This window comes from Cyprinodon tularosa, unplaced genomic scaffold (genome assembly GCF_016077235.1).
Source record: "Cyprinodon tularosa strain WSP-4 unplaced genomic scaffold, ASM1607723v1 ctg180, whole genome shotgun sequence".
NCBI lineage: Eukaryota > Metazoa > Chordata > Actinopteri > Cyprinodontiformes > Cyprinodontidae > Cyprinodon > Cyprinodon tularosa.
The window spans coordinates 397,675-420,000 of NW_024038609.1; the positions used below are offsets into that span (position 1 = coordinate 397,675).

The window sequence follows — 22,326 nt, forward strand, 5'->3', positions numbered from 1 at the left end:
CTAATGTAGTTACTGATTAATCATTAACTGAAGTGTAAAGACTAAAACATGCTTTTAGCTGACAGAGCAACCCACTTAGGGCAGTGATTATACCAAAATTGTAAAAAAATAAATAAAAATACAGTGGAAAAAATGATCAAGAAATAAATAGAAATTTCTAAATTGAATGTATTTACCCTTAATTTGAGAAGGTAAATGAGATAATCTGCCAATGAAATGAGGATTTTTACTGTTAGAATAAAACAATTAAATAATAATATGCACTTGAAATAAGACGATGTAATTGTTTTATTTTTATTGTAAATAGTCTTGTTCCATGGGCAAAGTGTTGCACTTACCTCCTCAATTCAAGAAAAAATGCACTTATTTTAAGAAAAAAATCACTTATTTTATTTTGTAGTGTACATATTTTGCATTTAAGATAGAAAAAAAGTTTTCATCTGTCAATATGCTCTGTAATTCAGAAATCCCCAAGAGGAAAATTTTTAGTTTCACCTGGTTTAATTCTGTAAAAAAAGTCATTAAGGAACCTTTTCATCTCAGATTAATAAAAAAATAAATAAAAATCAACAGATTAATCGATTAGCAAAATAATAATTAGTTGCAGCCCTACTCTTTAGCATTAGCAGAGACCTGAAGCATAAAAATAGTCAAGATTTTAAAGAAATCTGAATCTCTAAGAAGTTGAGTTTTTCAAAAAGAATGTGCTTATAATAAATGAACAGAAAACCATAAAGTTATCAGAAGTAATAAGGGGAAGAAATGTGCAAACTGCTGAGTCAAAGGGGAGTGAAAGCAGGGATGTTAGCCTTGTTGGGTGAGGGTGATGCTGAACACAATTCAGATGATCGGAACGGGTTTCTAAAAGCTGGGCTGCGATCGTAATGCAAAGTTTATTGGAGTCACTTGATGACAAAGACGCTAATTAGAGTAACTTTAAAAACAAACACTGACTTTCCAAAGCAGGGACAAGGTGACGTAGATGCTGAGGTTTCCTGGAAACAAACAATGAGGTCACTGTTTATATGCTCCAAACTCTCCACATTCACTTTTCTTTACCATGTTGTTTCTCTTCACTTAAAGGTTAGATTTTAATAATCTAAGTGCTAATAAATTGTATCCAGCATTGATTTGTGTGTTTTTTTTCTTCTATTTCTAATCATCATTTGACCAAAACCAGGAAAACATTCATCAGATTTGTTTCTTGGATCCCAAATTGAGGACAAGAATGATTTCTTTGTCGACATGCTTTATTGCAGGTCACTCAGAAATGATGAAACCAAACAATCCTTACATGAATATCATACAGTGATATGAATCTCCTGATTGGTAAAGAAGCGCGTTGTAATCATACAGGCTCGGCTGCTTTGGCAGAATCTGGCTTCGGCTTCTCTTTGACAAACTACCGAGCTTTGCGGGTATTTACAGTCCACACATCAAAACGAAAGCGCCCTGCAGCCGCTGGCTTTAAAACCTCTGTAACAGACGAGTAAAACATCGAGAACTCAGATTACAGGCAAAGTGAGTTTATCTCTACAATCTGATCATAAATATTTCAATTTATCCCTGTCTACATTAAATATATCCAAACATTTATTTGTCTGCAGTGAACATCCAAAAGGTCACTAGAAGCTAAACAGAAGACACATTTTGCTTTATTAGTATGAAAGCTGCAGAAACATGAATGCTGTCACTGTTGGTGATCCGCAGCTGCGTCGCTCTTTGCGTGTCCTTCAGGCTGAAAAATAAAAACTAGTTTGAATTTCTTTTAGTGCCCTCAAGCCATTTGTTTTGCTCAGTTCGGCCGTAGAACTGAGATTTCTTCAGGCAGTTAGAAACTGGATTCATCAAGACGCCTCGTCTCTCCTCAGTTAAAGCACAAACAAAACAAAGAATAATCCATCGGCCTCCGCCGACAGCCGAGGGGATTTTATCCGTTTACATTCCGACAGACTCGGCTCTGTGGAGAACAAGAACCACAAAACCCAACAGGACTTGGAGGAGAAAGGCGTCCGGGTTCAGGTCACACTGCCGTCTCCTGGTCCTCCCTCTGGATCATCTGGTAATGTTGACAGTTCTCCAGGTAGTTGGCCAGTTCTTGGTCGTTGGCCTTGGAGGCGCGGTGTTTGGGTGTGTCGCCCTGAAAGACAAAAACAATGTCCCAGAATGTGGTCAAGATTGTGTGAACAGATGTGTGCGTTTCTACCAGGAACCTACGGAGCGCATCTGTCAACCAACAGCAGAGTTTACACAGTTAATCATTGGCAAACATCGGGAAGCTGAGAGAGACCGCAGCAATGGCTGCAGTTTGCTTCATGGAAAAAGACTCAACTGTTTCCATCCAGATGATTTCATCCTATCAGAACCTTTTATGTTTTACCATGTTCCTGCATTTTGCAGAAATGCCACCAAGAAGCATTTTATGGTTTTGTTGGTGACAAAGTTTGCATTCCTCATAAATAAAAAAAACAAACACACACACAAAGAAGAAACATAAAATATAAGCCCTCATCATTCAAAACACTGGTGAGGAAATCGAGTATAATGCAGAACTGGATCCAAAGCTCTGGAAAATCTTGGTTCTGGTTTAAGAAGATCTTCTATAGTTTACAGTAATAAGTTCTGCTCCTCAGTTAACGTGTGGAAGGCTGTGAAATAGACGCATGTTAATCTGAATTACTTTACTAAATTTATTTGCTTTATCTGCTTCTGTCTCCTTAAACCAGAGTCGGCCTCAGCAGATGGCCGCTCACACTGAGCCTGGTCCTGCTGGAGGTTTCTTCCTGTTACAAGGGAGTTTTTCCTCTCCACTGTCACTACAAGCATGCTTAGTTAGAGGGATTCCATTCGAGTCGATTGCAATCAACTGGTTTTCCTTAGATAGAAAACTTTGAATCAATTTAACTGGAAGATCTGGTGAACTGTAAAGTGCCTTTAGGTGACGTGTTGTGAATTGGCACTATAGAAATAAACTGAATTAATTGAATTTCACTCGTCTTTGCCAAATATAAAAACAGGAGTTTAAAACTCGACAATTCAATAAAAGTAGATGAGGGCTACTTGAAAGGCTAACAACTTTGCTAATGGTTCAGCTACTGGCTTGGCTACCTGTAATGGAAGCTACAGTATTATGGTCATAGCTGAGCTAAATCAACGGCTAGTAGGGATGGATATGCTAACAGCCAGGTGCTGGCTAGGCTAGTATTCAAACATCATGGGCTAATTACTATGGTCATAGTTTGGCGATCTGTAATGAATGAGCAAACTATTTGGCTAACATCTAACTTCTTGGTAAGAGTCTGGCTAATGAGCGCAATGTAAGCTAACTGTTAGGCTAATGGATGTGCTAACTGAGAGTATTCTGAGATAATTGTAAGATCTCTATGGATCTAATGGCGCTCAGCCAGCTCCCATGGGACGGCTCAGAGGCGTCTGACCAAATAATACCACAAACCAAACATAAAAACTGTTTTATATATTTAAGTCCTCCAACATAAATTATATTTGTTAAGCTTAATTTCTTGAGCAGATCTGTATCAGCATTCCCAGCTTTGGGAATCATTGGGACTGATTGATGAAAGCAAAGGCTAATTTAGGCCAACTGCACCGTTAGCAGCTCAGGTGAGCAGTTAAAGTTATAGATGTGTTGGTGGGATGATGGCTAGGGTTGCCAACCGTCCCTTGAAAAACAGAATCGTTTCGTATTTAGAAATATAAGTACCTGTCCTGTATTTAGTGGAAAATGAACGCACTTTGTCCCGTATTACTGTGGGAGTAAAAAAATGGTCACTAAAAAGCTAATGGAATGAAGAACAAGGGCACGTTAGGCACAAAACTTACGGTAAACTTTTTTCCGGGCCCTGTCCTGCATTGTGACCAATGAGTTGACAACATATATGTAACAATCCAGAATACCCTCATCCTATTGGTCGAGCCAAGTGTTGCTCATGGAGAAGATGGCGGGAGACAACAGAGTAATTTAAACGCCGACGCTGCTTTTGGGGGCGGACAACTCCTCACTGCTGCAAGAGCTCAGAGGAAATACAAGTGGAAAAAGCAGGCTGTCGCCACATAATGTGGCATTGAGCTAATGATTTGTTTTTTCTGTTTTACAGCTGCAGCCTGCAGTCATTGCATTTAAGGAACAAATATGTTTAAAAGTTTTCTGTTGCACAAAAAATGTGTACTATTTATTTATTGTTTTATATTCATTTTTACAGTTAGAAGCTAAGAAGGATAGGCTTATGTTTACAATACTTATTTTATTCAACAAAGTTTCTTATTTTGTATTAAAGTGAATCTTTTGTTTTCCATGTGTTCATGTCACTCACTAATATGCATCTAATTCAGTGCAGATTTGAGTTAAACAGTTAAAAAAATCATTTTACACACAAAGGGGGGCTAAAAAAAAAAAAAAAACACCACGCCAGGAGGGGTAAAGACGATAGGGTCAGCTGGCACGCACATGAGGTGTCCATTTTTTTCTTTTTCAGGGAGTTGGCATCCCTAATGATGGCTGACCTCCCTCCTGGTTAAGGTTATAGTCTGGTTCACTGTTCGGCTCGTTGCCATGGTAAAGGAAAAAATGTGTTCCTACTCAATAAAGGTAATAATTAGCTCCAAACAAATGAAAGCTCAGACTGTCCTTGAAGCCTGCGGTCATCTTAATGCAGAAATCTAAAACCAAGAAGCTGGGAAGAGTTTTAAATGGAGGTGGTAGCAGATGGATGGAGGGATGGATGGTGTGAGAAATGAAAGAAGAGAAGCCTCTCAGCTCATCTAAACTCCTGCGGTGATTTCCAGCTCACCACCAACTCCAAATAACACATAAACTCTTTATTTGTGGAGCCGAGGAGAGAAAAGCTCAGATTATGGGCTGTTTCCTGTTACCACTGGCTTCACCATGGCGACGGTGAGCCGAAGCCTTTGTGCGTTGGGGACGGAGGCTGGGGAATCCTGTGGAGCTTCGTTTCTCACTGACACACAACATTAATCACTTTATAGAAGTGGGTCAAATACTACTGGAGATCCATTTAAAGTGCAGAGGCACGGATCGGGCTGGTGGCCGTCATCCTGCCAGGGGGAAAAACCCCCGAAGACAAACGGCCTCATGCAGCAGAAGGCTGCCACTGATCACAAACTGAATCTAACAGACAATTTAGTTTCAATTCATTTTAGATTTTACATTGAAAAAGGAAACTGAAAAAAAAATCAGGGAAAAAAAGCAAACAACACAAACAGCTATAACTGATAAAAGATTAAGAGGGAGAAAAATAACAGTTATAATAAAAAAAAAATAATGAAAAAACATGGACAAACAATTAAAACATGGAGAAACTTAAGAGAAAGAGCTTCAAAAACTCAGTGATGTCATTGTAATCACAAAACCAGCAAACTGCTGCAAGAAGAAGCAGAAAGAAGCAAAACTCCTCCAAACACAGACGATCATTATTTTAACAACAGACCAATGAGTAAAGAGCTGCAACGCTGTAGGAAAACACAACAAACTGATCCGAACTGGAACTAGGAGTCCCACGAGGAGGAGAAAGGAACATAAGATGAAGGTTAAACATGAATCCATACTGAGATCCACACATTTCAAAGAAAACTGGTAGAACAAGCTTAATAAAGACAAACAGGCTGTAAGACTCGAGCACAAAGAGACACAAAGAACAGAACTTAAAAACAGACACAAACTAGACGCTTAAAAACATTCTCAACCCTTTAAAGCCAATTGCATCATGTTTGATTCATGAGTTTTTAAGACCTTTACATCATCAGTGTTATATTTTTATCCTTGAAAACCCTGACTTACACAATAAGACACATGTAGTGAACAAAAAACATTTAAAAGATTATAGAGAAAAGTCTTATGTATCAAATTTGATGCAAATAAATGATCTAATTTAATTTATATAACTTTTTTAATGCAATTTGTCAGAAAATTCAATGACAACTCTAATAAAAAAAAGAAAAGAATTCTGTCAATTATGTCATGGTCCTGGCTTTAAAGGGTTAATGATTCGGGGAAAAATGGAGACATGTTGTCCAAGAAGTGCTTTACTGTTTTCCTCAGGGATCCATGTAGAAAATAGATCTCAGAAATTAAGAAAGCACCGCAATATTTCCTGTGGGGTTCCTCACAGGTCAGTACTGGGATCCATGTTTCTTTAGTTAATAAATAATGAATAAACTGTGAATTATTTCATTGGTAATATTATTTCGAATCATAAAAATGATCTTGGGTATTAAAATGCTGTTTTTTTTATGTGGAAGAAATTTGTTAATAAAAAGGGGCGTGTGTGTCGGCGCGCGGCTTGACCGGAGAGGAGGACGCACACTGTCAGATTTGAGCAGCGGGACTTTTTGTTTGGTTGTATGTTAAAAACAAGTTCAAAATAAGATAAGAAAAATAAAAGGGCAATCAAAGATTGTCCCAGCGCCGCAGAACAGAGAACGGTGTCAGAACACTCCGCCCAGGGAAAGAAAGACTCTCCCGGTGAGATCTGGGGGGGATTTTTGAATGAAACTATTAATTCTTGGTAGTTTGATTTTTTTTTTTTTTTTTTTTTTTTTATAAATCATTGTTACCAAAAATCAACAAAATTCTTGCTACGTGGTTGGATATTTTTACTTTCATATCAAATTTATAATGTACCATATATTACCTGATTTCCTGTGACTGAATCCCCCTTGAGTAAATTGTGAGTTCTGCTTTTAATCGAGCTGAATTTTACAAAGGTTAATTAGTTTTTTACTTTATTAAAATATAAAGATTCTTTATTAAATAGATTAAGGAATACCAAATGAAATTCATTTGTCTTAATTAATAGAAATTCATGTTAAATCTACGTTAAATGATCACCTGCAGCTCCCTGTATAATTAATGGCTCCTCATGTTAACGCTTTAAAAAAAAAGTTGAAAATGACTATTTCTAGAAATCCAAAATCAGTTTTCATTTGTTATAAAAAGACAACCATGTGTGCTAAAATAGGTTATAGTGAACCAAAAAATGAGCTCCAAGGAATCTTCTTGTAACCACAGAAGAGTTTAAAAGAGCATTTCTGTTTAATGAGCTTCCAGTGAAAACTTTAGTTTTAATTTAAAAGAACAGAATAAAGAATAGAAAAACAAGTTAATGTGTAAAAACAGATCTTTAGGAGTCTGAGTAAAAATCTGAAAAAAAGCCTAGTTTCATTTTCTGGTCTTTTTTAATGCTAGTTTTCTCTTCCAGTTATTCGTATTTAATCTATTTCTCCGGGGATTTTATTTCTTGTTTTGTTCTGGAGAGCGTCTTCGACGTTGGTTCAAAGTCGCTTTTATTTCCCTGCAGCTTTAAACTTAAACGAATCAGTGAACACTAATATGACAGGTGTGATGGACGCTGCTCGGTGCCGCAGGTGAGCCTTTCCAGGTGGGTTTACCTGCAGGTCTGTCTTCATTAGCGAAGCCCCCGCCTCCACCAGGAAGTGACAGATGCTCCTCTGACAGAGGGTGGCGGCTCTATGGAGGGCCGTCTCTCCTCTGAAAAACAAAAAACAGATTTATCTCTGGAAGGAATAATGTGGATTTACCGGCTAAACAAAGCGGACTCACGTCTCCGTCTCTGTGACGTCCAGGTGGGAGGTGGGAACTGATGGGAGGAAACAAACAGGCACCATTCAGACAGGAGAAAAAACTGCAGATGTTTCACTCCAAAATGATCAAACGCTCCCGCATCATTTTTTTTCATAACAGGTCACATCAGAACATCTCATGACAGAAACCAGTTTGATCAAAGTTGAAGCTGCAGCTGTGCTTAGCATCTGTTTCCATGGTGACCTTCCAGGAAGCTTAGGCCTAATCCGAAGCAGAACCTCAAACCCAGTGTGTCTCACCGTTCTCAATGAGGTACTTGACGATGTCTTTGCTGCCGGCCTGGACGGCGTGATGCAGCAGAGTGCAGCCGTCTGCGTCCTGCAGCTCCAGGTCTGCCCCCTGCTGGTGGAGCTCCGTCAGCTGCAGGGAAACAGACATCACCTTTTATAAACCTAAATACAGGGTTCCAGAAACACATCAACATCTAACAGAGAAGATACAATTATAACAATGTTTCAGGTTAAAATGAGGAAGCAATTCAATCTCTGAACACTGATGCAACTTTAGAGGCAACATCAACAATGATTGAGGAGAAAAACACTCAAGAGATTTCCTGAGCTGAGGACCCCTAAGGTTCAACTAAACTGACTTGGATGCAATAAGTTCAAGTTTAATTTAAACTGCAAAAACTATCTAAATATGAATCATTTTGTTTTAAAATAAAGGCATTTCTCTTATAAGTAGACTAATTAGACATTATGCAATCCGAGTCATTTTTCGTATATTAAAAGTAAACAATTTTATCTTATTTACCTGCTCAAATCAAGGGAAAATGCATTTATTTAAAAAAAAAAGACTAACCCTTTGTATTGCGCTTAAAATCCCTGACATTTCCAGAAATTGAAAATGAAACATTTTATTAGCCTTTAAAGCCAAGTTACAGTTTTATCTGATAAACTGATATCTGACATATTTAGCCAGTAGGATTAAGAGAGTCAATGAAAGAAGCGCAGTAGTGGACTGTGTCCAAGGCTACAACGTGTGGCACCGTTTCCTGAGACCAGAATGATGACATCTGTCAACTTCAGCTAAAATAAAAAGTTTTGGAATGGGAAAATAATTGTTCTCAGTAAAAAACGTTGAAAATCAAAATTTCAAGCCAATATTGTTATTACACTTAAATAAATTTTAAATCCAAATAAGTCTTTTTTTTAAACTCAAATAAGTGCATTTCTTCTTCAATTGAGGAGGTAAGTGAAACACTTTGCCAATCGCAATCGAAATATACAATTTACATTTAAAATAGAAAAAAAAATAATGGCATCGACTTATTTCAAGTGCATATTATCTAATTATCTCACCCTGTTCAGGTTCTCGTCTTTGACGCAGCTGATCAGCTCTGCATCTAAACACAGACAGGGAGGTAAATGGTTGGTTAATTAGCGCCCTCTGGTGGCAGAACACAGAACTACGACGGAGTATTAGGGCCACAAATGAAGAAAAAGAATATTTTTGCCATGCAGAGATTAAACTCGACATGTCGACTTTAAAGTCGACATGTCGACATTAAACTCAACATTTTGAGAATAAAGTTGAAATGTCACGTTGAGTTTAATCTCGACGTGTCGACTTTAAACTCGCCATTTCGAGAATAAAGTTGATATATCGTGGCGACTTTAATGTCGACATTCCAAAGTTTGGAGAAAAGAGCAACCGGGCTCCACAGCTGCAGTCTGCGTTTTAAGAGTGAAGGTAGTCTTTGACGTGCTGCAACTGTATAGGATTATGTGCATGTATCCTGTGCAGCGGTTGGCTCTCTTGAACTAATTTAAACTTTATTGTCGACACGTCGAGATTAAACTCAACATGACATTTCAACTTTATTCTCGAAATGTTGAGTTTAATGTCGACATGTCGACTTTAAAGTCGACATGTCGAGTTTAATCTCGTCATGGCAAAAATATTTTTTCTCTTCATGTGTGGCCCTAATACTCCGTTGTACAGAACCCCAGTAATGGACCTGCTCAAAGATTATTATCATTAAATAAAACAAAAAAATTAAAACTAAAATGGTGAAACATTCTTGTTAATTATAACCACTGAAATTAAAACTAACTAGAAACAGACTGAAATTGAATAAATACACATAAATGTTTTGGTGTTAAATTCGTTTTTATTAGTCTTAAAAACTGATGGGAAATGGTTTTGTTTTTTTATACAGAACTCTGTTAAAATCAGCTGTAATTGTTTTAATGGTATCAAGTGATGAGTTTTTAATTGCAAATAATTGCAAACTCTATAAAAAACTGAAACTAATCCTCAAGCTAATAGAAAAACCAAACTAAATAGATAATCCGTTTCCTGCTCAGGCCTGTGGTCATAAACCTTCTGCCTTCATGTCCCAGAGGATCAGCAGATCAACTGCATGTCCAGAGCAGGAAGCTGAGGCTTCAGTGCTCTAGGCGCTCAAAGGAGCGTCATCACAGATCCTTCCTCCCTTTCTGCTAAGTTTCCATTCTTATAAACACTCAGACGTCCGCACAGCGTGTGAACAGAAACAAACTTCTTACTCTGTTTCTTTTTTACCTTTTTCAGGGTCCTGTGAGGTAGAAGTGGACGTTCTGCAACGAGACAAAGAGACAGTCAGAACCAGCCAGAGGCAGAGACATCTTTAAGGGTAAAAAACAGCTGCTGTTGTTTGTTTTCCAACAGAACATCGACATTTCACACATCCCACTAAGCCCCGCCCACCGACCGCAGCAGAAACCTTCGTTCTTCGGGTTAGCATTACTCCCACAGCTAATCCAGCAGAGAGGAGCCAACAGACGAGCAGATGCAGATTTTTAAACAGAGGAGCTCCAGTATTTGCATCTTGGATGAAAGAACCAACATCTGAGGTGGTTCCTCTGGTCAGGATGCCACCTGGGCAACTTGAGGAAAATGTAGCATGACCTCCAGGTTTTCCAGGCTGGAGGGACTGACCTGCTGTGATCTTTCATCTGTCAATCAGAACCTGCAGATACCTTAAAGCTGAGATGCTTCAGTGTTCATTCAGACCACCAACCCTGCAGGAACGGTGACAATCAGTCCAACAGTGACTGAAGAACGTTCCCGGCTGTTTAAGCTGCAACGTCCCTTTATTTGATATCGTTTTAATCCTTCTGGTTGCAATACGTTTTTCTGGTTTATCGTTTGTTATTTTAACATGTTATGCTTTATTTTTGTTCCTGTTTTTAGTGAATAAAGCCCTTTGTGTATATTTACAATAACAGAGGGACAATACTGAGCATGTGCACAGCAGGTAAACAGGGAAGTAGCCTTTGTTTTCCCCACAGAGACCTTCTACACATTCTGCTGCACTGCGCACAGAAATATATCTAGACCTGTGGATCACTCACTAAACCCCCACTCAGTGGAAACAAACTGTGACTGGTATCGTTACATTTGAGGCTTTTTCTATGGCATTAAAGGACAAACCCTTTGTAATTTATCGGACCTGAGACCCATTTCTGGACTACCTTGATGTCGCCACATCTCGCAGGGAGATGTCAGGGCTTATAGACCTGGCCTGGGAAAAACACCCGGGCTATAGTGTGACAAGCTATCATATTTGAGTGGAGATATACACTCACCGGCCACTTTATTAGGTACACCTGTCCAACTGCTTGTTAACACTTAATTTCTAAGCAGCCAATCACATGGCGGCAACTCAGTGCATTTAGGCATGTAGACATGGTCAAGACAATCTCCTGCAGTCCAAACCGAGCATCAGTATGGGGAAGAAAGGTGATTTGAGTGACTTTGAACGGGGCATGATTGTTGGTGCCAGAAGGGCTGGTCTGAGTATTTCAGAAACTGCTGATCTACTGGGATTTTCACGCGCAACCATCTCTAGGGTTTACAGAGAATGGTCCGAAAAAGAAAAAACATCCAGTGAGCGGCAGTTCTGTGGGCGGAAATGCCTTGTTGATGCCAGAGGTCAGAGGAGAATGGCCAGACTGGTTCGAGCTGATAGAAGGGCAACAGTGATTCAAATAACCACCCGTTACAACCAAGGTGGGCAGAAGAGCATCTCTGAACGCACAGTACGTGGAACTTTGAGGCAGATGGGCTACAGCAGCAGAAGACCACACCGGGTGCCACTCCTTTCAGCTAAGAACAGGAAACTGAGGCTACAATTTGCACAAGCTCATCGAAATTAGACAATAGAAGATTGGAAAAACATTGCCTGGTCTGATGAGTCTCAATTTCTGCTGCGACATTCGGATGGTAGGGTCAGAATTTGGCGTCTACAACATGAAAGCATGGATCCATCCTGCCTTGTATCAACGGTTCAGGCTGGTGGTGGTGGTGTCATGGTGTGGGGAATATTTTCTTGGCACTCTTTGGGCCCCTTGGTGCCAATTGAGCATCGTTGCAACGCCACAGCCTACCTGAGTATTGTTGCTGACCACAACATGTACCCAACTTCTGATGGCTACTTTCAGCAGGATAATGCGCCATGTCATAAAGCTGGAATCATCTCAGACTGGTTTCTTGAACATGACAATGAGTTCACTGTACTCAAATGGCCTCCACAGTCACCAGATCTCAATCCAATAGAGCATCTTTGGGATGTGGTGGAACGGGAGATTCGCATCATGGATGTGCAGCCGACAAATCTGTGGCAACTGTGTGATGCCATCATGTCAATATGGACCAAACTCCCTGAGGAATGCTTCCAGCACCTTGTTGAATCTATGCCACCAAGAATTGAGGCAGTTCTGAAGGCAAAAGGGGGTCCAACCCATTACTAGCATGGGGTACCTAATAAAGTGGCCGTGAGTGTATATATATATATATTTATTTATTTTTTATTTTTGGTCTCCAAGATTACTTAATTGTTTTGTTTTTCCTCTTTTATTTATTTGTTTTATTTTATTTATTTATTTGTTTTGTGTATGTTGTCTATCATGTTAGGCCTGAATGTCTGTATTTGTTAAGCACTATCTGTGCTTTGTTTGCCGTTGCTGCAGTGGCTTTTGCTTTGCAAGAAAAAGTTAAATAAAAACAAAGTTGAAAAAAAAAATAATGGCAACAAAAATGAAGTGCTCATAATCTGGAAAATAAATGAACAAAATAAATAAAGTTTTTCAGTGATAACTCAAAAAAAAGAAAGTAGCGGCTGCTGCGGCTAAGCCAGTTAGCACCTCTAAGCCAAATATAATAATAAGGAATGAAAGAACAAGGTCCAGTGTGTTTAAGAGGGCAAAAAATATTTGAATGAAAGCTGGATGAGAGCTGAGAATCCAGTCTGAAGGTTAGTGTTCGATGAAGAGGAGCTAAAGCTGCAGAGCTGATGGATGCTGAATGATTGCATTAATCTCTACATTCTGATGCAAACATTATAAATAGATGGACTGATCGATCGATTGATGCTTCCAGTTTATTAGAAGGTGTGTGGCTGCTTTTCCACTACGCTGAGCTATGGCCTTACCAACGCACTGCAAGACAATGGACTCTATTTAGTAGCTGCCTCACTTGTCCCTGTGTGACCGTCTGATGGTACCACAATACTGCCAGCAGATGGCGCCACATCTGCTCATCATATCTGGTGCTATCTAAGCACTATCAGGACGGACTCTGGGGCTCTGTTCGAAAACCTAGGACGCGTCCTTAGAAGACCGGATTCGAAGGCCGATTACGTCATAGCGCGGCGCCGAGGTCTGGTCGGATTCCAAGAGTCCTCGTTATGCGGCCTTAAAATCCGTCCTTCTTTTTGCCCGATTTGAAGGACGGGTCTGATGTATCCTCGGTATTCTTGGATATCCCAGGATTCATTGCGAGACCAAGCAAGCTGTGATCAGAGGAAATGTTACTTGGCGCAGTGGTGAAAATTGGAAGTTTAGTTTAATATAATACAACTCTGTGAATAGTTCCGTCTGAGATGAATGAAAATAGTTGTTTTAATGGTTATAGAGTCAGATATGTGGCGGTAATGTTTGATTTATCTAAAGGTTTTTATCTGTTACTGTTTTTATGGGTTTGGCTGTAATTTAAGGACAGATTCTAATATATCTGCAGGGTGGGGACTATAAATCCGATAGGATTTTTATCTTTTTATTGCTGTTTTGCACAATATGCTTAACTACGTATTTTTTGTTGTTGAATATTAGAGATTTTGCAGATATATTTTTTATAAATACATTGTTTAGATTTACTTATATCTTTCTACCCCTTTTATAGAATAGAATAGAAAATCCCTTTATTGTCCCACAATGGGCAGATTTACAGCAGCAGAACGATGATTGAAAATGGTCACACAAATGAGGACCTTAGAAAAATTTATAAGAATAACATGATAGGGAAGAGTTCAAATATAAACAGTACAATTCTGTAAAGTGTTTTAACAATATAAAGCTGGGGAATAAATAACCAATATGCAGCTATGGACATTTTTCCAGTAATGGATATTTGAAAATAGCAGCAACATCAGAGATGTGCAGAATGACAGCAGCAGGTTATTTAACTGACTAAGGTTTCTATCATTACATTTGATTTTATTTGTTCCTGCTCCCGGTGGTTGGAACCTTTATTCCACTCTGGATTCTTGTGAGTGTAGTCTTTGTTCACTTCACAATAAAAAAGAAATAAACAGTTTTGAAAACTTCTGTGTTCATTCTTTTCCTGCTTTGTGTGTCAACGTTTACAGTTGCTAAGCAACAGAGCATACGGCGGTAAAACCCGCTGAAGGGTAGACCTGGTCGAATTCACAGCCAAAACTCTTCCGGTCTCCTTATTTCCAAGGACTTCGAAGGATCCAGTCTAGGTAGACCGCGTCCTTGGAGGATGCAGCCCAGGTTTTCAAACAGAGCCTGGGTGTTTTTAACCTCCCTGAAAGATCCACAGCCACAGGTTCAAATCCATATTTGTTTGCTTTGTTCAGTTTTAAAAACTCCTTGAAACTGTTTTCTTCTGCAGGAGATGCAGAGCAGGAAATGTGAGGGAAGCTTCTCCACAGAACAGAGGAGTTCAAACCATCCTGAACACATCAACATACGAGCCAATCAGCAGGAAGACGACAGAGCAGCTCCTTCTACAGATATTTGTTTTTTTCTAATGGAAGATCTAGAAGATTTGTGCTGCAAAGCATGTCTTCCTGCAGCGCTCGCATGTTGAAAAAAGGAGCTCAGAGAGAAGCACCAGCCAAGAGGAGAAACCAGAGCAGAGGAGGAGCCAGGAGAAGACAGACGGCGTGAGTCCTACCTAACAGCTGGTCTGAAATCAGCCGTGGTGTGAGCGGAGCGATCGACACTGATTATCTTTGCTCCTCTTCTTCACGTCACAGACAGGAAACAGCAGAAGCAGGTTAGAGGGAGTCACTCGCCGCCTCCAGCAGGAGGCGCTCTGGGCTCACTCTGTAAACAGTCCGAGCTGGAGGAAGTTCTCAGGAAAGGATCCGCTTTCAGTTTGGGTCCAATCAGATTCTAGAAATCAGCCGGTAACAAACTCCATCTGGTTCTGGATGTGTTCACGATCTGAGCTCCAGGTCTGGATCTGATCCGGGCTCCTTCACATCTGATGGCTCCTTCTCTTAAGGTTCTGTTTAACCCGTTTTCTACTCGGATCAGGAAGTAAAAATGGGATTCGGAATCTTTAAATGTTGCTGATTTTTAATTTATTTTGTTCTGGTTTCAGTTAAACGGTTTTGGATCAGTCGGACCTTTCAAAGTTCTATTGGAGTATTCCAGTGGAATTCAGCTTCTTCTGATCCAGAACCTGACAAATCCCTGGTACCGCACAAATTCTAGACTCCAAACAGAACCCTGACTCTGACCAGAACCCCAAAAAGGTTCCTGGGTCTGACCAGAACCGTGACTCCACACAGAAGACTGACCCTGAACAGAACCCTGTCAGATCCGGTCCTTCTTTTGGTTTCCAGACAGAAGGTTCTGATTCTGATCTCTGGAAGATGAAGACATCTGAACCAAGGGAAGAACCAGAGAGGTGTGGAACACCTAGAGCAGAGAACCAACTGGACCCCATTTCCTCAGATCTATTAGTTCTGGGCCATCTGCTAACAGGACTGGACCCAAATGAGAAAAAACAAACAAACACAGAAGTTCTGATCCGGAGCAGTTCAGCAGGTTAGATGAACTTCTGGAGAAAAATGGCGGCAGAAATGGACAAGAACACGAGACCTGAAAACTTCCTCCATCACAGCTGTCCACAGAGAGGGGAGGGGGTTACCTTTGCAGAACGGTCCTGGGCGAGGTTTGGGTCAGAACCTCTGACACAGAACTGTCGCTGGAGATCCTCTTCCTCTGCCCGTCCCTCGCCCTGAAAAACACACAGCGTTACTCCTCATCCTCACTCTGCCTCTTCTTTAAGGAGCCATCGATCAGAGCACGGCTGGGACAAATGAGTGTCTCCATGGTAACCACACACCTGATAGCTGCCTTCAATGACCCGGCCCAAACTGACCCCCCCCCCAACGTCCCATTATCTAAACCAATCAGCTGCTGCAGCACCAACTGTCTCCAGCAGAGGGCGCCCTGTTCACTCTGATGGAATAGCCGCTTTCCAACAGAACCAAATAAAACAGAATTTCTCCTGTTTCAGGGATTTCAACAGGCGAATCGGTCAAACGGAGAGAAACTCACCCGGGTGAGGTGGGTGAGGAGGGGGAGCAGGGGAAGGAGAACTGGTCTGGTAAACTGGGGGAGGTGCCGACTGTCTCCTTCTCCACCAGCTCCGGGTCCAGGATGTAGAGCTCCTCCTGGGAGATCTCCGTCACGTAGTTCAGATGCTCCTGGGAGCAGAAGGTCCAGCATCAAAAATCAAACCAGTCAAAGTGAATAAAAATGTTTTCATATCAAGTTTTTAGCTAATCGAAGAAACTTTGAACAGAATTACCTTAAAATTTTAGCTTCTGATTGGATCAGATTTCTATAGAACCGCTCTTCGGTTCTGATCCAGATTGTTTTTTTGTTTTTTTTATTATGTTTTCTCAACTTTCAGCTTTTACTACATTTCATACTAAAATGTATGAAATGATTTTTCAGGTAAATCTTCATCTCCTGCTGCGTATCGATGCTCCTCAGTGCTGCTGTTCTAATAAACTCTCCTCTGTGACCTCAGAGGTTCTGATCTGCCCCTGAATGGGTCATGTGACCCAGAGTGCCGCGTTCCATCAGCCTGAGCTCCCCTTAAACACCAGAGCTAACCAGGCTAACAGCTGTTAGCTCTGACCCTCAGCTGATCAGACGTGTGTCTGGTTCTCTGATGGAGGATTTAATCTAGAGGCTGAATGTTTCCTCGTCTTTACCAGGAACTGCAGGATTCCAGACCTGCTGCTTCAATCTGGTCTGCTGTCAGATTCCTGTTGCTTCCAGGGGTGCTACATCTGGAAGTTAAAGATCTACAGACCTTAGAGGCTGAGTTTAAGCTCTTAGCTCATAGAGATCATAGAGTTTTATCTGCTGTAATTCATTCCCTCCACTTCACTAATTTAAAGAGATTTTGCAATAAAACCTGCAGTTTTTTCCAGCAGGGTTTCCTGCTGCTGATAAGTAGATGCCTTGTTCAGCGCCGGTTCACATGTCGCCGTCACCGCCATATTGTATGTGGCACAAAGACGTTAACGTTTGTTGTTGTGAATGTCGATGGGCTGTGCAAGACCATTGTCTTATAAGGTTTTTAGCTTGCATACAGTACTGACTGTTGCTAGATATAGATGTGCATATATAGATTTTGAAAAACTATAAATAAATTGGTGTGTGAGTATATATATATATATATATATATATATATATATATATATATGTGTGTGTGTGTGTGTGCATGTTATGAATATAAAAATCCATTGGTTAAATATAAACATTGTGGTCTTCATTACTTCATAAATTCGTGTCACATGTGAACCTCTAAGATCTGGTATAGACAGATTAGGAAGTATTTTTGGGTGAGTTTTAAAGAGATACAATTAAAAATATGAGGCGATTACTAATAATTTATATTCTTTACGAGAATAAAGTCAGGAGAATGAAGTCAAAGGGATACGAAAATAAACTCCTAATATTACAAAAATAATTATATTATGAATATAAAGTATATTCTGAGATTAAAGTCCCTCTGGTGCTGTTTAGGTGTCTGAGTCTATCAGCATATTTGCCACATTCATCATGGCGGACGCTCTGACTTATCCGCAGCATAGGCAGACCCCGTCCAACGAGGCGTCTACGTATGTCTATGGCAGCTCTGCTCTCTGTAGTGAAGGAAAACTGAAAAACCTTATATTTAAATTTAACATTATTTTATTTATTTTTTTTCTATTTTTCAATGCTGCACTTAAAAAAAAAACTTACAGACTTTTTAATGTTATATTTAGTTTTTTTTTCACTCTTTTATTGAATCCAAAGTGACTAGAGACAAATCTAGTGATTTTTGGTGATTAATTGACTTCATGTGAAAGCAGCACTCGTTCTACTGTCTCACAACAGCAGCAAGAGCTCAGGTGAGTCTCTGCCGCTTCCCTCAGCGCTGACTCAAAGACAGCCGCCAGAGACGCACAACACTGCTAATGTTAATGCATGGATTACAAAGCAGGATATAAATATAAGTTTTAATCCAGTATCTTGTTTTTTTCCCTCTAAAACTTGCAACATTTTAATGTTGAATGACAGTTAATTATTAGATTTTTTTTTTGTCCACCACCATGGTTAAAGAAAATCCTAGAGAAAACCCTGTGGCAGGTTTGGGATGCAGGATCTGCTTCATGTCTGCTAAGGAGGAGCAGGAACCTTATATCTGACTTCATACCTGAGCTCGGTCGATCCGGTAGAAACGATCTGCAGTGGTACCTAAAAAACAGAGACCAGAACCCAGTCAGAAACTTTCAGGATCTCTGATCTGAGCAGACATGCCGTGTGATGGCTTACAGTCCAAGAAACACCAGTTCATGGAGAGCTTCTGTGAGGACAGGCTCTCTCCTTTCATCTTGTCTCCATCCTGCAGGAGCACAGAGAGGAGGAGAGTAAAAACGGGTTCTTTCAGACCCCTTTCCAGGATAACGAGCTGCTGTGAGTCCGGGCCGCACCTGCTCTACTTCCTGGTCCTGGTTGTCCTGGATACGCTCGATGTGCAGCCGGCACATCTCCAGGTCGCTGTCTCCGGGGACGACGATGACTCCCAGAGGCGTCGCTGCACAAACAATTATCAAATTTATCTTCAGCACATTTAGATCTGATGTTTGTTCCAAACACCTGGATTTCTGATGCAATCCTGGTGAAATTTCTCACTGATATGATTCTACTGGTTTTACAGGGGATAGAAGAAAAATCCAGAGCCGATTAACTAGAGGAAAACGATTGAATTTGGAGTGAAAATATTTTCCTTTAATGATGAACGCTGGCCTGATGGGATATAAAACTCACAGGCCTCTTTCAGCAGGTCCTTGTCGTAGTGCAGAGCCTCGTACGCCGCCATGCTGATCCGTTTCACCCTGATCTGTAGCTTCTCAGGAACTGGCTGCTGGCTGCGCACAAACACACACACACTGACATTTACACACTAACCTACAGAGGAGACACACACACACAAAACGTTTCAAGAACACGATGCTGGTGGAGACGAGCAGGCTTCATTTGGCCTGTCCACTACACACACACTCTCATCTTGCTATATGTAGTGAGGACCATGTGTGGATTCTCAATTTTCAGTAGGTTTTAACCCTTCCTCTGCAACAATTCGGACAATAACCGTAAAGCTATCCCCATCAATGCAAAACTAACCCTAACCTGATACTAAATTCACCTCTTAGTCCTTATCCTAACCGTTAGCTATCCATAAAGTGAACCAGTGAAAAATGTCCTCGCTTTGATGCTAAAACAGGTGCACAGGGCGTTTTACTGAATGATCAACACACCTCCGATAAGAGGAAGGGTCACGTGTTTTAAAAACATTAATATTTAAGTCAATACACTGTCAATTTTAGCCACTAGGGGCGCTAGACCTGAACTTTCAGGTTAAGCTAACCCTGAAAGCCACAAGCAAGTGCTCTGTGGCTCAATGAACAAGTGGTTCTGGTTCTGATGGCAGACCCATTTGGACCAGGATGTTGAGAAGTCATGGAGTTTAAAGACAAAAAACATTAAATGTGTGTAGAAAAACAGTCTTACACTCAAACTGAAATGAAATGAGATTTAAAAGACATTTAATACGCACATAAGTAATCAGAATAAAATGGCCGATAGGACCAAAATTGCGTCCTGGAAACATGTCGATCAGAATACTCCGATAACGGGCGTGCAGGTGGCGCAGTGGTTAGCGCGCACAGCCCATGTATGGAGGACCCGGAAATGTCCTTTCCCGCATATCTCTCTCTCATACCCCCCTTCCTGTCAGCCTACCATCAGGAAAACGAGCCACTAGTAGCATAAAAACTAAAAAAACTAAATAAATACTCCGATAACAGCTAGCCAGAGTAATTAGCCACTTGGAATAAAATAGATTATAGATTAATAGAATACAATAGATTGGCCACTTGATGCGTCTCGATGGCGCTGGGCGCACATGCTCACTGAGGTTAGCAGCTCGGCTCATTAAGAATAACCTGATCGCGACCAATTTACAATCATGACAATTAGATTGTTAATCTGGATTAACCACTCTTCTTAGTCTGATTACAATTTTCTTCAGAATCTGCAAATATTCCAACCGACACATTTTTAGTCTGATCAGCTGTTTTTTCTTATTATCTCCATGGAAACATAGCTGCTGCCCTATGAATGAAATCCTCCATCAGAGAACCAGAAAGATGCTAATGCTGCTAATGGTCAGAGCAAACAGCTGTTAGCTTAGTTAGCTCTGGTGTTAAAGGGGAGCTCAGACTGATAGAAAGCGGCGCTCTGGGTCACATGACCTGTTCAGAGACGGATCTATACTCTGAGGTCACAGAGAACATACGCATTGATATGCACCATGAGCTGCAAATCATTTCACACATCTCATTAACTAATGCTGGCGGATGGAGGATTTTCTCCTGATTATTCCAAAAAAGAAAAATTAAAAACAATCCACTGGACTTGGTTTCCAAGTTGGAAGACGTTTCGCCTCCCATCCGAGACACTTTTTCAATTGAAAATGTCAGGAATAGTGTTGAGTTTGAGGTTTTTATACAATAGTCCAACAAAGCCTTGTTTTTGCTTTGAAAACATGCAAACCGAAATAGACGAAGGGCTCCACCCCTTTGGACTGGGGGGTTTCTTTTGTCAGCCTGCAATGCCCCATTCCCATCTAAGTGTCCTAAAGGGGGTCGTTAAAGGGAATTGTCCTGGCTGAATAAGTGAGGTCAGGTTTCTCCTGATTAAAACATTTCTGTCAGTCTTAAAGGGTTTAGGTTCTAAAGCACATCTCAGCAGTCTGGGTCCTTACTCATTCAGATGCGGCATGGAGATCCTCCTCTTGGCCTTCTGGACCATGTTGGCCTGGTTTCGCAGGTTGATGCGGATGATGGATGGAGCCAGCTTGCAAGGCTCTCCGTCCACCTGCATGGGGATGGACTTGAAGGTGGTGAGGGTGACCTCTTTACACTGGTGCAGACGCTCGCCGTGACCCCCGACCTGCACGGTCGCCTGCAGAGCAAAGCGCACAGCAACAGATGAGCTGATGGTAATCTCACCTGAGGGGGAGGCGGGGCTTAATATAGGTTCATCAAGAGGTTTTTATATATATACATACATATATATATATATATATATATATATATATATATATATATATATATATATATATATATATATATATATGTATGTATATATGTATGTATACATACATATATACATACATATATATATATACATACATATATACATACATACAGGTGCTGGTCATAAAATTAGAATATCATGAAAAAGTAGATTGATTTCAGTAATTCCATTTAAAAAGTGAAACTTGTATATTATATTCATACATTACATACAAACTCATATATTTCAGATGTTTATTTTGTTTAATTTTGATGATTACAAATGACAACAAATGAAAATCTCAAATTCATCATATCAGAAAATTAGAATATTACTGAAGACCAATAAAAACAAAGGATTTATAGAAATGTTGGCCAACTGAAAAGTATGAACATGAAAAGTATGAGCATGTACAGCACTCAGTATTTAGTTGGGCCTCCTTTGGCCTGTATTACTGCAGCAATGCGGCGTGGCATGGAGTCGATCAGTCTGTGGCACTGCTCAGGTGTTATGATAGCCCAGGTTGCTCTAATAGTGGCTTTTAGCTCTTCTGAATTGTTGGGTCTGGTGTATTGCATCTTCTTCACAATACCCCATAGATTTTCTATGGGGTTAAGGTCAGGAGAGTTTGCTGGCCAATTAAGAACAGGGATACCATGGTCCTTCAACCAGGTACTGGTAGCTTTGGCACTGTGTGCAGGTGCCAAGTCCTGTTGGAAAATGAAATCTGCATCTCCAAAAAGTTGGTCAGCTGCAGGAAGCATGAAGTGCTCTAAAACTTCCTGGTATGTGGCTGCGTTGACCCTGGACCTCAGAAAACACAATGGACCAACACCAGCAGATGACATGGCACCCCAAACCATCACTGACTGTGGAAACTTTACACTGGACTTCAAGCAACGTGGATGAAGTGCCTCTCTTCTTTTCCTCCAGACTCTGGGACCTTGATTTCCAAAGGAAATGCAAAATTTACTTTCATCAGAGAACATGACTTTGGACCACTCACCAGCAGTCCAGTCC

General features: G+C 40.5%; 1 protein-coding gene across 4 annotated transcripts in view; it reads right to left on the reverse strand.

The window, feature by feature from the left end:
- Positions 1 to 1,232: 1,232 nt before the first annotated feature.
- dgkzb (diacylglycerol kinase, zeta b) overlaps positions 1,233 to 22,326 on the reverse strand; it is a 101,544-nt gene continuing 80,450 nt past the window's right edge. For 3 of the 4 annotated variants that reach the window (XM_038282202.1, XM_038282199.1, XM_038282203.1), the window contains 14 exons: positions 20,993 to 21,192; positions 18,994 to 19,094; positions 18,657 to 18,760; positions 18,499 to 18,568; positions 18,380 to 18,420; positions 16,222 to 16,370; positions 15,809 to 15,898; positions 14,825 to 14,893; positions 10,166 to 10,200; positions 8,941 to 8,984; positions 7,879 to 7,999; positions 7,598 to 7,634; positions 7,426 to 7,525; positions 1,233 to 2,140 (listed from right to left, as the gene is read on the reverse strand). In XM_038282202.1, coding sequence (XP_038138130.1) covers positions 2,024 to 2,140; positions 7,426 to 7,525; positions 7,598 to 7,634; positions 7,879 to 7,999; positions 8,941 to 8,984; positions 10,166 to 10,200; positions 14,825 to 14,893; positions 15,809 to 15,898; positions 16,222 to 16,370; positions 18,380 to 18,420; positions 18,499 to 18,568; positions 18,657 to 18,760; positions 18,994 to 19,094; positions 20,993 to 21,192 — 1,278 coding nt within the window. In that variant the 3' untranslated portion in view covers positions 1,233 to 2,023. The remainder of the gene's footprint in view (positions 2,141 to 7,425; positions 7,526 to 7,597; positions 7,635 to 7,878; positions 8,000 to 8,940; positions 8,985 to 10,165; positions 10,201 to 14,824; positions 14,894 to 15,808; positions 15,899 to 16,221; positions 16,371 to 18,379; positions 18,421 to 18,498; positions 18,569 to 18,656; positions 18,761 to 18,993; positions 19,095 to 20,992; positions 21,193 to 22,326) is intronic. The other variant, XM_038282201.1, reaches the window with a different exon arrangement.